General features: G+C 38.8%; 1 protein-coding gene across 4 annotated transcripts in view; it reads right to left on the minus strand.

Annotated features, from left to right (window-relative positions):
- Window positions 1-9,045: 9,045 nt before the first annotated feature.
- The window catches only part of SLC25A12 (solute carrier family 25 member 12), a 193,097-nt gene continuing 186,430 nt past the window's right edge, over window positions 9,046-15,712 (minus strand). For all 4 annotated transcript variants that reach the window (XM_032880454.1, XM_032880451.1, XM_032880452.1 and 1 more), the window contains 4 exons: window positions 14,345-14,483; window positions 11,628-11,786; window positions 11,422-11,512; window positions 9,046-10,147 (listed from right to left, as the gene is read on the minus strand). In XM_032880454.1, coding sequence (XP_032736345.1) covers window positions 9,946-10,147; window positions 11,422-11,512; window positions 11,628-11,786; window positions 14,345-14,483 — 591 coding nt within the window. In that variant the 3' untranslated portion in view covers window positions 9,046-9,945. The remainder of the gene's footprint in view (window positions 10,148-11,421; window positions 11,513-11,627; window positions 11,787-14,344; window positions 14,484-15,712) is intronic.

The raw sequence follows: 15,712 nt of genomic DNA on the forward strand, positions 1-15,712 counted from the left end.
AATCACATGATCATGTTACCGTAGGTACAAAAAGCAGGTAAATCCTGAACACTTGTTCTTGATTTAAAAAAAAAAAAAATTGTCAACTGGGAAGAGAAAACTTCAACTTGATTAAAAAAAAAAAAAAAACTACAAAGAACTTACAGCTCACATTATACCTAATGGTGAAAAACATGATGCTATCCCATTAAGAGAAAGACGGCAAGGATGCACCTTCTCACTACTCCTTTTCAACACTGTACTGAAAGTACCAGCTAATGCACTATAAACAAGGAAAGAAAATAAAAGATATATGAATTGGGAAGGAAGGAATAAAACTGTTGGTTTGAAAATGAGCATGACTGCTTATGTAGAAAATCTGAAGGAAGTGACCAAAAAAACTCCCATGAAGCTAATAAGTGATTAGAGCAAAGTTAAAGGATAGGGCTAATGTCTGAGAGTCAATTCCTTTATCAAATGAACAACGAACAAGTAGAATTTGAAGTTAAAAACACAATACCATTACCATTAGCACTCCTAAAATGAAATATTGATATATAACAAAATATGTAAAAGGATCTCCTTAAGGAAAACTATAAAACTGATGAGCAAAATGAAAGAACAAAATAAATAGATATTTCATGTTCATGGATGGGTAGACTCACCATTGTCAAAATGTTGGTTTTTCCCACCTTGACCAATTGATTTCAGTGAAATCCCAGTTGAATTCCCAGTAAGTTATATTATAGGTAACATCAAACAGACCTAAAGTTTATATGGAGAGGCAAAAGACAAATAGCCAACACAATATTAAAGAAAAAAGAATACTGATACCACACAACTTCAAGACTTAGTATATAGCCACAGTAGTCAAGACAGTAGTATTGTTAAAAGCAAAAACAAACAAACAAACAAAAAACAGATTAATGGAACAGAACAGAGAGGCCAAAATAGTCTAAATACATAAATGCAGTCAATCGATCTCTGACAAAGGAGGAAAGAATGGGGCAAAGACAGTCTTTTCAAAAAATGGTGCTGAAACGACTGAACAGTTATATATATATATATATATAAAAATCTAGACATGGACCTTCCACCCTTCACAAAAATTAACTCAAAATAGACCAGAGAGCTAAATGTAAAACATGCAACTATAAAACTCCTAGAAGATAACACAGGAGAAAACCTAGGTGACCTTGGACATGGTGGTGACTTTAGATAAAACACCAAAGGGATGATCCATGAAAGAAATATTGATCAGCTAGAGTTTATTAAAATTAAATACTTCTGCTCTGTGAAAGACACTGTCAAGGGAATGAGAAGACAAACCACAGACTGGAAAAAAAAAAAATATTTGCAAAAGCCACATCTGACAAAGGGCTATCCAATATAAAAAGTTATCCAAAATATACAAAGAACTCTAAAAAACAGGTAAAAAATCCAATTAAAAACTGGGGCAAGGGCATCTGGGTGGCTCAGTGGGTTAAAGCCTCTGCCTTCGGCTCAGGTCATGATCCCAGGGTCCTGGGATTGAGCCCCGCATCGGGCTCTCTGCTCAGGGGGGAGCCTGCTTCCTCCTCTCTCTGCCTGCCTCTCTACCTACTTATGATCTCTGTCAAATAAATAAATAATATCTTAAAAAAAAAAGTGGGCCAAAGACCTTAACACCTCACCAAAGAAAATATACAGATGGCAAATAAACATATGAAAAGATGTTCCATACCCTGTATCATCAGGGAAATGCAAATTAAAACAGAAATGAGATACCACTACTCTTAGAATGACCAAACTCCGGAATAGCAACATCAGATGTGGTGTTGATGAGGATGTGGGGCAACAAGAACTCTCATTCGATTGCTGGTGGAAATGCAAAATGGTACAGTCACTTGAGAAGAGAGTTTGGTGGTTTCCTACACAACTAAACATACTCTCACCATACAAGTCAGCAGTCATGGTCCCTGGCATTTACTCAGAGGAGCTGAAAACTTATGTCCTGCACCTGGATGTTTACAGCAGCAGCTTTATTATAATTGCCAATACTGAAAGCAACCAAGATATCCTTCAGTGGGCGAATAGATAAATACTTGGTATATCCAGACAATGAAATACTTAGGACTAAAAGAAATGAGTACGCAAGACGTGAAAAGATATGGAGGAATCTTAATTACATACTACAAAGTGAATGAGTCCAATCTGAAAAAGGCTACATGCTATCTCATTCCAAATATATGACATTCGGAAAAAGCCAAAAGTATGGAAACTAAAACATCAGTGATTACCAGGTGCTGAGGGGCTGAAGGAGGCAATGGAGGAACACAGAGGATCTTTAGGGTGGTGAAAATACTCAGATATGATAATGATGGATAAAAGTTATTTTATCTTTGTTCAAGCTCATAGAATGTACAACACCAAGAGTGATCGCTAATGTTAACTATGTACTTTGTGTGACTTTAATGTGTCGATGTAGGTTTACTGAGTGTAACAAATGTATCACTCTGATGGGGATGTTGATAATGAGGCTATGCATGTGTAGGGATACAGGGGGTATATATAGAAAATCTCTATAATACCACTTAATTTTGCTCTGACTCTAAAACTGCTCTAGTAAAAAAATAAGTATTTTTTAAAATAGTAAAAACAAAGGAATTAAAATGGTACACTACAGCTATAAATAGAAGTATCTAATAGATCTAGTAAATATACCTATTTTACACATGAAAGCAGTAAAGGAGGAAGACAGGAACAAAAAGATGAGACATTTAGAAAAAAAAATTTTCAAAACTAATAAGTGAATTCAGCAATGTCAAAGGATACAAGATCAATACAGAAAAATCAGTTGTATTTCTATATAGTAATAGTGAACAATCTGAAAATCATTTCATTCATAAAAACATCATAAAACATAAAATACTTAAGAAAAAATTAACAAAAGAAGTGCCAGACTTGTGCATTGAAAACAACACAGCTGAAATTTCTAATATCTAAGTAAGTAGATATTTACTCTTCCAATCCATGAACTTGGAATCTCTCTCTACTTACTTAGATATTCACCCCAAACCGACTTACAGATCCAACAAAATTGTATCAAAATACCAACTGACTTTTTTGAAGAAACTCTTAAGCTAATCTGATATTCATATGGAAGTGAAAAGATCCAGCCAAAACAATTTTGAAAAAGAACAAATCTGGAGAACTTATACTTTCCTGTTTCAAAACTTAGTATGAGGCTACAGCAATCACGAAAGTATGGTCCTGGCGTTAAGTACAGTCTTATAGATGAGTGTAAGAAATTGAAGAGTCCTAAAATAAACATGTACGGGCAATTCATCGGTGACGGAAGTACCGAACAATTCATTAGGGAAAAGATAGACAACTGGATAGTTTCCTGCACAAAGATGAATTTAGACCCTTCACACGTACACAAAAATTAACTCCAAGTAGTTCACAGATCTAAATATAACACCCAAAATGGAAAACTTTTCAAAGAAAACACAGTAGAAAATCTTGATGACCTAGGTTTAGGCAGAGGTCTCAGATGACACCAAAGCGTGATCCATAAAATTCAGAAGTTGATAAACTGCTGTTAAACTTTGAAATACTTGCATTTCGGAGCACCTGCCTGGCTCAGCTGGTTAAGCTCTCCCTCTGCCCCTACACAAACAAAACCAAAAAACCTCTTGCCTTTCAAAAACAGGATTAAGAGAACAAACTGGGAGAAAATAATTACAAGTCTGAGAGGACTCATTTCCAGAGTGTATAAAGAACACTTATAACTCAATAATAAAAGCACAAACCCCCAATTTAAAAACAGGTAAAAGGCTTAAACATAAATATCCATAAGCACATGAAAAAATGCCCAACATCATTAGTCAATGTAGAAATGGATGTTTAATGTGTATCATTAAGTACCCACTGAATAACTATAATGAAAGACAATAAAATGTTGGTGAGAATGTGGAAAAACTGTATTCATATGTTACTGGTGGGAATATAAAATGACATATTTTACATTTGGGGAGGTGATGGAAATATACTAAAATTGGATTGTGGTGATGGTTACATAGCTCTATAAAGCATACCTCAGCAGTAAAGCTGTTTAAAAGAAAAATTAGAGGATTGCTGAGGGGAGGGAAGAGAGTGAGAGGGTGGGTTGGGTTATGGACATAGGGGAGGGTATGTGCTATGGTGAGTGCTGTGAAGGGTGTAAGCCTGACGATTCACAGACCTGTACCCCTGGGGCAAATAATATATTACCTGTTAATAAAATAATTCATTAGGGGTGCTTGGGTGGCTCAGTTGGTTAGGCGACTGCTTTCGGCTCAGGTCATGATCCTGGAGTCCCAGGATCGAATCCCACATCAGGCTCCAAGCTCCATAGGGAGTCTGCCTCTTCCTCTAACTTTCTCCCCTCTCATGCTCTCTCTCAATCTCTCTCTCTCTCAAAAATAAATAAATAAATAAATAAAATTTTAAAAAAGAGTCTCTCTAAAATAAATAAATAAATAAAAACAATTCATTAAAAAAAGAAAGAAAAATTAACCACTGTACCACGAGACTTCCAGTTTATAGTATTGGGACAAGTTAGACAATACCACAAGTGAACAATCAGATAAACAGCGCAAGATACTCTATAAGACAAATGACTTACAAAGTTAAAGACTGACAAATGAAAAAGCAAGGGACTATTCTAGAATTAAGAACTAAAAATGCATAGCCAACCATAATGCATTGATACCAATTAGATTCCACAACAGAAAAACAGAAATTTCTGGAGTAGCTGGAAAGGTTTGAATTTATTTATTTTTTTTAAAGATTTTCTTAATTTTATTTTATTGATTTGACAGAGAGAGATCACAAGTAGACAGAGAGGCAGGCAGAGAGAGAGGAGGAAGCAGGCTCCCTGCTGAGCAGAGAGCCCGATGCGGGACTCGATCCCAGGACCCTGAGATCATGACCTGCGCCGAAGGCAGCGGCTTAACCCACTGAGCCACCCAGGCGCCCCATGGAAAGGTTTGAATTTAGACAAAATCAGAAAATATGAAGTTATTGTGGATTTAAAGTGTGATAATGGTGTTTGGTTGCAGAATGTCCTCATTGGTAGGAAATGTTTGCTAATATACTTAGGAACGAAGTATCATGTCACCTGCAACATACTTTCAAATGGTTCAGCAAAAATCATTATTTGCAAAGATAGAGCAAGCATGGAAAAATGTAGATAGGTGAATCTAGTTGAAACATATTCAAAGAGTTTCATATTACCTCTTCAAACTTCTCCGGTTTGTAATTTTTGAAAATAAAAAATGGATAGGAAACTTAATTATGTTCCTATGTACAAGGAATGACTTTTTAAAAAAGATATAATAGTATCTAAATATATGGCATACCTAGAAATGAATATATATACACACAATGTCCAAGACCTCTTGGGTGATAAAATTTTATTAAGACATTACAAAGACTTAAGAGATATATCATGTTCATGGATTAGAAAGTCCACTATAATGATGTAAACTCTCCCCATATGGCCTGTAGAATCTTTGCAACTCCAATTAAAATCTCAGTGTGTTTGGCTTCCTTAGTCTTTGGAAGGAAATTCACAGGTTGTTTCTAAAGTGGATTTGGAAGGGGGCGCCTGAACAGCTCAGTCTTTAAACGTCTGCCTTTGGCTCAGGTTATGATCCCAGTATCAGGTCAAGGTCAAGGCCAGGTCAAGCCCCTCCTTGGGCTCCCCGCTCAGCGGAGAGCCTGGTTCTCCCTCTCCCACTCCCCCTGCCTGTGTTCCCTCTCTCGCTCTTTGTCAAACAAATAAATAAAAATCTGTAAAAAAATAAAATAAAATGGATATGAAAGAGTGAAGAAGCAAGAAAAGCCACAAGCTGACTGAAGAGTAACAAGGTGAAAAGACTTGCAGTACTATATATCAAAACTTTTTTCAAGATAGAGTAATGAAGAGACTGCATATTGGCATAAGGAAAGACCAATAAAACAAAATAGTCTAGAAGGATCTGTCTGCACATATCAGTGGTCCATATATAACAGAGAAGGCCCTTCAAAGCAGTAGGGAAAAGAGGGTCTTCTCGATAAACAGTGCTGGAACAACAGACTAACCATATAAAGACGCAAAAAAAATGACCTCTTATCACATGCAGAAGGCATTTCCAAGTCGGATGAAACTTCAATGTGAGACGCAGAACTATAAAGCATTTATGAAGAAAATATCAACCATACTCACGACCCAGAGAGAGTAATTTTTAAGTGAAATCTAAAACATGCTAACCATAAGGTAAAAATATGTGAACATATTAAAATGGTAATCTATCAGAAACACTGTGAAAAGACAAGCCACAAATTGGGGAAAGATTTTTGCAAACACAACTCATAAAGGAGTAGTATCCAAGATATACACCAGAATTCCCTGCAAATTGCTGGGGGAAATGGATACGAAACTTGAACACATACTGCACTCACCAAAGATGGAACCTAAATATCCGGTAAACATGTTGGCATTCTCATCTGTTGTCAGCAGGAAAGTAAATAAACCTTTTTGAAGAACATTGTGACAATACAGATAAACATATGGAAGGCGTTCAGTCTCATTTGACATAAGTTAACTGCTAAGTAAAAGCACAGTGAGATAACATTATACACCCAATAGACTTGTAAACATTAAGAAGCCAATATACCCTTGGAGGAATGTAAATCAGTACAAGAACATCTGGGGAAACAGTTTCACATGATCTGGCAAGCACCTAACAAGCCTGTGCCTCTGTGGTCCTACTTGTAAAAGTACATACTCCAGGGGTGCTTGGGGGAGTATGCGACTTGATCTCGTGATTATGAGTTCAAGCCCCATGCTGGGTGTAGAGATTAAATAAATAAACTTTTTTTTTTGAAGTGCATACTCTAGAATACACATACAAAATATCCAGAGCAGCACTGTTTGTAATATCCTCAAATTCGAAAGCACTCAGATGTCCAGAGTAAAATGAAAAGATTAAAATACATTCATACACTGGGATGTGCAAAATTCAGATACACATGATTATATGGATGACTCATATCAACACGTTTAGCAAAAGAAACAAGTCTCAAAAGTCTATAATATAATTTGATTCATATACATTTCAAAAACAGGAACTAAATATTGTATTTAGGGATATATATAGGTATAAAACTATAAAGAAATGAAGAGTAGGGCTGTGTTAAAGAGGAGAGAAGTGTGATGGGGAGGATATGTGGGAATTTCTGAGGTGTGAGAACGATTTTTTCACAAGGGTAGTTACAGGGGTGTTCATTTAGGACTTTAAGTTCTGTGTGTATGTGTGTATGTGCATACATACATGTACATCTCATGTGCTTTCCGTATATTCCACAGTAAGAAAATATACAAATGGCCAGTAAATATGAAAAGTCATTCAACCTTATTAGTAGTTAGGAAAATGAAAATTAAACAACAGTGATCACCTGTCATGATTTACCTAAAATGTAAGAATGATAATACCCATTTTTACTGAGGTTACAAAGAAACAAGCATTCTCATATGCTGTCAGAAGGAAAGTAAATTAGTAAAGCCTTTTTGAGGAACAAAGTGGCAATATACACAAAAATGTAAAGTCCATATATCTTGTGAATCATCAGTTCCAATTTAAATATCCTAATGAAATACTAGTGCACATATTCAATATATGTACAAAAAGATGTATATACCATTCACTACAGCAGTGCCTGCAATAGTGAAAAAATGAACGTCAATAGGGGAGTATTTATGCAAAGTGTCATAATTCATACAATGGAATCCTATGTAGCTATTAAAAATTAAGATAAATATGAATGGGCATGGAAAAAGCTCAAAGATATTAAATGAACAAAAGTCACAGAACAATACATACACAGCATAACCCTGTTTTAAAAATATAAATATATACATATATTTTATATATAGATTTATGAAAAACAGACTACAAATTTAGACTCCAACCTACTAGTGATTACCTCTCAAGCAGGGAGTGGTGAAGGGAGAAGCAGGGTAAAGAGGGCACTTTCACATCTTACTCGATACATCTGACCCTCGAACAACTTGTGTTTGAACTGTGTGGTCTAGTCCACTTATATGCAGATTTTTTTAATACATTACTGTAAATGTGTCTTCCTTATGATTTTCTAAACATTTTTTCTCTAGCTTACTTTATTATAAAAATACAGTATAAAATATAGGTACAAAATCTGTGTTAAGTGACTGGTTATGTTATTGGTAAGGATTCTGGTCAAGAGGAGGCTATCAGTAGTTAAATTTTCAGAGTCAATATACACCAGTTTTCTACTGCACTGGGCGTTGGTGTCCCCTGCCCCCAAGTTGTTCAAAGGTCAATTATATGCACAGATATTCTATGAATCTTTTGTAAGAACATATCCATGGACTACTTGCATATTTCTAACAGGTGGAATAGTTAAACAATTGTATTGCTATTTATTCCATTCCAATGAGAACTGAATACATTTGGAAATAACTTGCTTTCAAAGCAAGTCTTCTGTTCCTTGAAGGCCTGAGAGCTTCTGGTTGTGTTACAGGGCTGTCAGCCATCAAGTGATAAGTGCCGTGTAGGATTCTAAGTGACTGGGTCTATCTCCAAGTTTGCCCCTTGAAAATATTTGCATACATTCTCTTATCTTGGCTCACTGGCAATAGCAAGAATGTTTTCTCAAAGCACTTTGCTAAAGTAAATTCTGATGTATACATCAAATCACAACCCTAGCAAAGTGTAGCTGTGGCTGTCAAGATGCATGTTTAGATCTAAATTAGTAATCACACCCTTGGCGAGTGACTTTTGGAATAAGTAGTTTGGATTTGGATTCATAAGGAAGAACCTAGACCCCACTAAAAATCACAAGATACAGCTTCTCATTTTCTTCTTCCCTCCCCTCATTCCCATCACCCTTTCCAAATCAAATAATTTCCTACAGAAGTGGGAGAGAGGGACACCTGACCACGAGTTATTTGGAACTGGTAGTGAATCAAAATAAAAAGCACTATCACTCTATTTATGAAGGAAAATCCAACTACATGGATACATTTTGGTGTGCATTTTATTATCTTTTTGGAATCATATCCATATGAAGAAAAATTGCCCAAGTATCCTTTAATCTTGAAAGCTAGGCCCTTGCCTCGCTGTGTCAGAGGAAAGCAAAACTAAGTCAGTAATGCTGGAGACATCCCTGTTCCATATGCACACCGACAGGAGAGGAGCTAGTGAGGAAATGCCTTTCGACTGATGAACACAGGAGAATCTACACACATGTTAAACACAAATGGAAACACATCAGCACACACAAGTCACTAGCCTGGTCCTCTGGCCTCCACTAGCATGCATCTTTTCCAAAGGATCTCTGATTCAGTGGTGTAAGCGCTTGGTCGTGTTATGCCTCCTATCAGCAAATACCTTTTCATTCCAGAATGGAAAATAAACTGGGAATTAAATACATCCAATATTGATGCTTTATTTCCATAAGTCACCAATAAGAGAATGGATTTAATTTTAATACATTTATTTTTGTGTGACTCTTAATAAAACACTTTCAAAACATTCTGTACATTTCAAGCCACTTAGAACCGCAGTACATTCTATAAACGTGATTTGTTGGGATGAGGTGCCAAGATGTCTCTGTACAAAGATGTACAATATGTACAGTCACTATAAGTGCAAGCTGTGCAAAGCAGTCTAGAACACTAATTCATGCCAAGGCTTAGAAAACATTTCAACACTTAACACTAAAGCTCGAAACTGCGTTGTTGCTTTTTCCTGGGCAAATGATTACTTTTTAAACAAATATATGTATATGTCATACAGAAAGAAGAGTTTGACTCCTTAGCTCAGTCAGCACCATGCAACTGACTGGACACATTACAGGGCTGCTCTTCTAGGCTTCTCTCTCCAGGGCACCATTTGGCCACACTCAACAGTTGTCTCATCACTGAGCTGTTGCCGCCACTGCCTGTGACTGAACTACAGCAACACTAGGAGATTTAAATTTGGGGAGATAAAGGCCAAACTTGTTTTCAATGCCAGCGAAAGTGGCTGTGGCAAGTCTGTATCCACCGATGTGGTCGGGATTGGCAGGAGGAAGGTCTGCGATGCGTGACTTAGGTGTTGGTTCTGAGCCGGAGGGTTTGCTGTTGACAGGAAAAAGCCAATGGTTAGCGTGCTCAAGACTGGTGCGGGTGGCCCAGGAGCACAGAAGCACGTTTCCAGTCTCACCCAGGTGCCACAGAGGGGAGTGTTTGTCCGGCTACTTCCTCATCATCTATGCTAAATTTCTCATGATTTATAGCTGCTTTGAAAGCATCACATTTTTGATTTGGAAAAGAGATGGCCTCAATTTATAAATAGATCCACAGAGAACAGATCAGAAGAAAACACTCTTAAATAATAACACTCTCAGAGAAGTAGGATTGTGAGTGTTTTTCTCTTTTATGTTTTCCATATTTTCTGCACTAAGCATAAACTGGTCATAAAAAGTTTACATTTTTCTTTTATTTTGACATAGGTCAAAAGCTAATTTTTAAGTGGTAGACTCATGAACGCTATTACTAAATTTAAAGACACATAGATACAATACTGACTTTTACACAATGTGAAAGCACAGAAAACCCTGGAGTTGTAAGATTCCTATTCTCACATCCTACTTTGTAGAAGTCCCTCTACTCCTTGGTTCAACAGCTACTTCCCTATTTGGCCTTTGAGCAAGGAAGGGGGGTTAAAGGTTTATGAGCTGAAGACCCAGATATGGGATTTGATCATCTCCTGAAAAGCTGATAACTGCTTGCTTTAGGTACAACCTTGCCCACCCAGCAGATTCAACATGTAATTCCTTTTCTTTACAGCACAGCCTTCAAGTGGCCCAACTTCTGACCTTGATTTCACCAGTAATTATGTCCATAAGCATAACCTCTCTCAAAAGTTTTTTTTTTCTGTTAGCTCTAAGAACTTCTACACTTAACTATAATAAATAAAAATAATGAAGTCTCGCAGGTGTGGAAAGTCTTGATGGAGTCTGGGAAAGACTTAGAAAGGAAGTTTATAAAAGTGTTACTAATACAAATTTACATTATATCTGGTGAAAAGGCCATATCATGAAATTCAAATAATTAGGACCTAAATCCATGAAGCTCTGTATTTGCTTACATTAAAAAAGACAACTTACTCACATAACATTTTAATTTGCTGCTTGCCTTCACTTCCCCCAAGTCACTGCTTAACCCTGTGTATGATGTCCCCCGACCAAGGTCTTACTGCCCTCATACTTTAGCTTCTCAAGCCCACTGGTTCTGTAGGATTCTCTGTCGAACCCAGTTCTAAGAGTTCCAAAAATGCCTCTGTAGGCCGAACAAAGACCTATTTTGGTAACGGTGCTTTCTTTTACAAGAAGTTGAACAGCTGCACTTACAGGCCTCCAAAATCAATGTAAAACCACCGCTGGAGAAGTTCATAGGTGACCAAGGTAACACCAAACTGGGGAGAAGATCGAAACACTCGAGCTGAAAAAGAGAAGGGAGTGGGGCTACTGAACATGACTGTGGCAAAGCCAATGGGTGAGTAATGGGAGCAGGTCCCTAACACCAGCTAGCCATTCTGTATGGCCGTAGCCCCTACCTGCAGTCCCCTTCCAAAATGCTGAGGGCCCCTCTTCCCGGAGTATCTTCCTGAAACAGTCAATGACGCCACTGTATGTCGTCTGGCCTGCACGGGCGGCCACTTGCAGTCTTGTCTTGATGACATCAGCGGGAGTCACCAGAGAAGCTGCAGGCACACCTTTCAGGAGAAAGGCACATTTAAGTCATCCAAAGTACCTTATAAAGAACAGAAATACTGCTAACATCTAATAATACAATTAGCAACTTTAACTGCTCTAACCAAAGTTTCTTAAACAAATGCCTGGGAACTCATGGAAAAAAGGATACATGAGCCTATTAGCTGCTTCCATGTGGAATAAAATTCTTTTTTCTTTCTGAATTAGGAAAATCACTCTAATTGCATGATCCCAAAGAACTATGAGAGGGAAAAACGCAGCAATATTGCTAGGACAATTCCCAAGTATTCTCGTTTAGGTTTCAGTTATTTTACCTCCTTTTTTTTTTTTTTTTGGTAAATAAGATACAAGTATTTTTATATATACTAAGAAATGAGGACACTGCCTGTTTAATAAGATGCTAAATGTAGTGGGTTTTTTTTTGCTGATTCTTGTCACCTTACTGTGCAAGGTGAAGGTCAATACTCATATCCCCTCACCTGTTTGAGGGGCTACCTCTAGAGTAGAGTAGGACTCTTTTCAGACATACTTACATGACAGGAGTTATCACAACGGGAGCTGAGGAGGCCAGGCAACTAGTTAAGGAGCAATAGCGGAACTGATCATCAAAAGGACTTATCATCTATCCCTTGTGCCTGAGCTCCCTGGGGTCATGCTGAGACTGATCAGCAGTGGGACACCCAAGAGAGATTTCATAACCACAACTTTGGCTAATAAAACAAAGCTGGGGACAAAGGAGCAAGATAACGTTCCTCAGAGGGATGATATTCAATTTGGCCTTAACACCACTGAATCCTCGTGGGGCAAATGGAACTGGTGGACGTGTGAGGGCCACTGTTGCAGGATGACGCGATTCCTGCCCCTCTGCGCGACCCTGTGCCATATTCCCACAGAACTAGGTAAATTGCCTGTCTTTGGAATGTTCTGAATTCTAAATATCCTTAGGGCCTGCCAGCAAGGCTTTACTGGTAAAAATTAGAAAAAATCATCTCTTGTTCTGAAAACTGACATCAAGTATCTGTGGGCAAGAAGTTGGTGCTGCCAGTTCCATGGAAATGTTTACTTGGTTCCATCAACCACTGGCAAAACACCTGTCCACGATTGGACTGTTCTTTTGCTGTTTCTTTGTTTTGTTTTGTTTTGTTTTGCTGCTGACTGGAAAGCACAGGCAAAAGCCTGGAGGGAAAATCTGCTGGCCCCATTTAAAAGTGGGAGACTTTGGTGAGTACCAAAAAGGGGCTGCATGAGCACTCAGTGCCAACATGGAGCAGGTAGCTTTCCCGGCTTTCAGTTGACTCAAGTAACAAACGTCAGAGAACATGGGATTTGCTGGACCCCCAGATAAGGGCTCAGAGCTCCCAGGGAGAGTTTCGTAACCATCACAAGTCACTCCCTGTCATCGTGGGTGAGAACAAGAACATGGTCGGGCTCAACCCCTCCGAACCCCACCATACACACTATGCTCTAGGAAGTGCTCAGGCTGTCGGGCTGTCTAGCTAGGGCAGCAGAGGAGGATGAATCCAGTGACAGCTACGCAGTACCATGAGCCCAGCCAGTCAGACCGACGCCAAGCATTTGGACACTACGCTTGAGTTTGTGTTCACCCTTCATGTTTCTATCCTGGACCAGCAGCAATGGGGAGCAAATACACGCCCTTTCCTTCCTCTGTCATTTCTGAGAGCTGGTGCAGCCAAGGACACCAGGTCCTCCCCTTCTATCCCAAGTCGGCTCCTTCAAGAGGAAGGCTAGGCCTGTGAGATCGGAAGGAAGCGTCTTAGTACCTCCCTGCATTTGTTATGCTTCTCTTTCAGATGGAATCTCTTTTGTGTCTACTTTGGGAATTCAGACCAAATGAAGATCTTCATTTGTTCCGCTGACATTTGAGCTCCTATTATTACTACGCTGACCACGAAGGGAGAGCAAAAATGAAGAAGATGAAACTCTTGCCCTCAAAAAGCTCCCAGCCTAGTACAGAAAACAAACTTATGCAAACAACTATTATAAAGAGAGTGTTAAGGGACAGAGAAGACAGGCCAACTGCTTGTAGTATTGCTTACTTGTATCTAAAGAGAACGATGGTAGAAGGAACATGGACGGTATCATGGAGAAAGCTCAATTTTGAGCCAATCATGTAGACTTCATCATGCAGAAATAGCAAATGAGGCATGCTAGACCTGGGCATCACATGAGGTACAATGAAGCAACTGATCCGATGAAGAACTCTTCCACCTTAATGCTTAGCTTGGCTGTACTCAAGGTTTCAGGGGCACAGGAGGCTAAGAAGTGCGTTAATGATGAAAGCCCAATTTAGATGGGCAGATCTAATTTGGCTCTGAGTTGCTAAGCTGCATTACGCTGTTTATCCACATTATGCAAATGTAATTAACTCTCATCAGAATTACAGCACATCCCACAAAGGAGAAAAAGCAATCATATTTAAACTAAGTCAGATACAAACAATAACCCTTCCAGAAATAAAGGCGGACAGTACACAGACATTCTGTAAAGAGCATAGAGGGGGAGGATTCTTTGGTTTAAAAAAAAAAAAAAAAGTAGTTACCTGCCATGGCTCCGGCTGCAAGGAGATTCACACCTCCCACGTGTCCATTTTCATCAGCCAGAAGCAGTTTGCAATGAGCATAAACAGGAAAATAGATTGCAGAGAAGGGAATGTCTCGGAGGAAACACGCTTTGGCACCCTGTCACAAGTGAGGAAATAGTACAAAACAGTTTTGTAAACAGGGCCATGAATGCCCACAAGGGATCCGGGGTGACAGGTCTTAGGTGTCCCCTCAAACAGCATGGGGACTGAGTGGAATGGAAATGGGAGGGGAAAGAGAGGGGCACAGGAAATGTACCTGGCTCAAAGTTTGAGAAAGGCCAGAGGACCCTGGAGACCTAGAGTTCTTTAACTGGGTAATGATGTTATCCTGACAACTAAGAATTTTCTGACATTTCCATACAGATTCAGATTTTAAGGTTAATAAAAAGTCAGTTCTCAAACCTCCAGGCTGCTTGTCCTGTGTGGCTTTGGTGGATGAGACGGGGAGGCAAGATTGGGAACAGACTTGGAAACCTAATGTTGATAGCTTGATTCCAAAGCAACCAGTGAAGGCTGCCCACAAAACTATCAATTTGTCCATTCAGTGCACACAGCATAGAGCCTATGAACTACCAGTTGAGCTACAGGCAGCGGCAATGAAAGAGAACGATGACTATTCTAGGGAACGGGAAAAAGAAACCACCAACCTTCCCTCCTCAGTCCCTAAGTCCTAGGTAGCAGAGGACTGTGGGGAACTGGGAAAAATTCTTTCAGCAGAAGTTTCCACTGGAATAGAAAGCCTCCCAGGAATAGCTTGCCTCAGTAACTGAGGAAAAATAAACACCTTCCTTGACTTGGTCAGTAGCCCAGCTATTCTCCTGCCCAGGGCTTGACCTAGCCAGCTGAAAACTCCATCTTCGGCCCTCGTTTCCCTACTGGTTCTGTTTTCAAAAGACAAACTCAAACATTAAAAAAAAAAAAAAAAAAAAAAAAAAATCCAAGGACTCTCTGAAGATGATACAGACAAGAAATATTAATAAATTTAGCTCTCAAAGGGAATTCCAAAAAGGATGGAAATGGGGGGTAGAAGGGAGGAAATGTGTACAGAATTCTCTCCAGATAGCCATCACTGGTCTGCAGGTGTCCCAAAAGCCCTGTACCTGTGTGATTCTAATCGAGAGAATTTCTAATTTCCAATTTGTAGCTACAGAAGCACTTTACACATTTCTACAGTGATAGATCTATAAATAACTCAGATGCTGTAGAAACACAGTTGTCTAATAGCAGCCAAATTTACGTATTCCCCCCTTCCGCCAGGCAAAAGAATGGAAAGAAATACTCTTCCTTGTTTAAGAACAATCATAGCTTCTGCTCCATTACATCTGA

Source organism: Lontra canadensis, unplaced genomic scaffold, assembly GCF_010015895.1.
Source record: "Lontra canadensis isolate GAN:19392208 unplaced genomic scaffold, GSC_riverotter_1.0 scaffold69, whole genome shotgun sequence".
NCBI classification, from domain to species: domain Eukaryota; kingdom Metazoa; phylum Chordata; class Mammalia; order Carnivora; family Mustelidae; genus Lontra; species Lontra canadensis.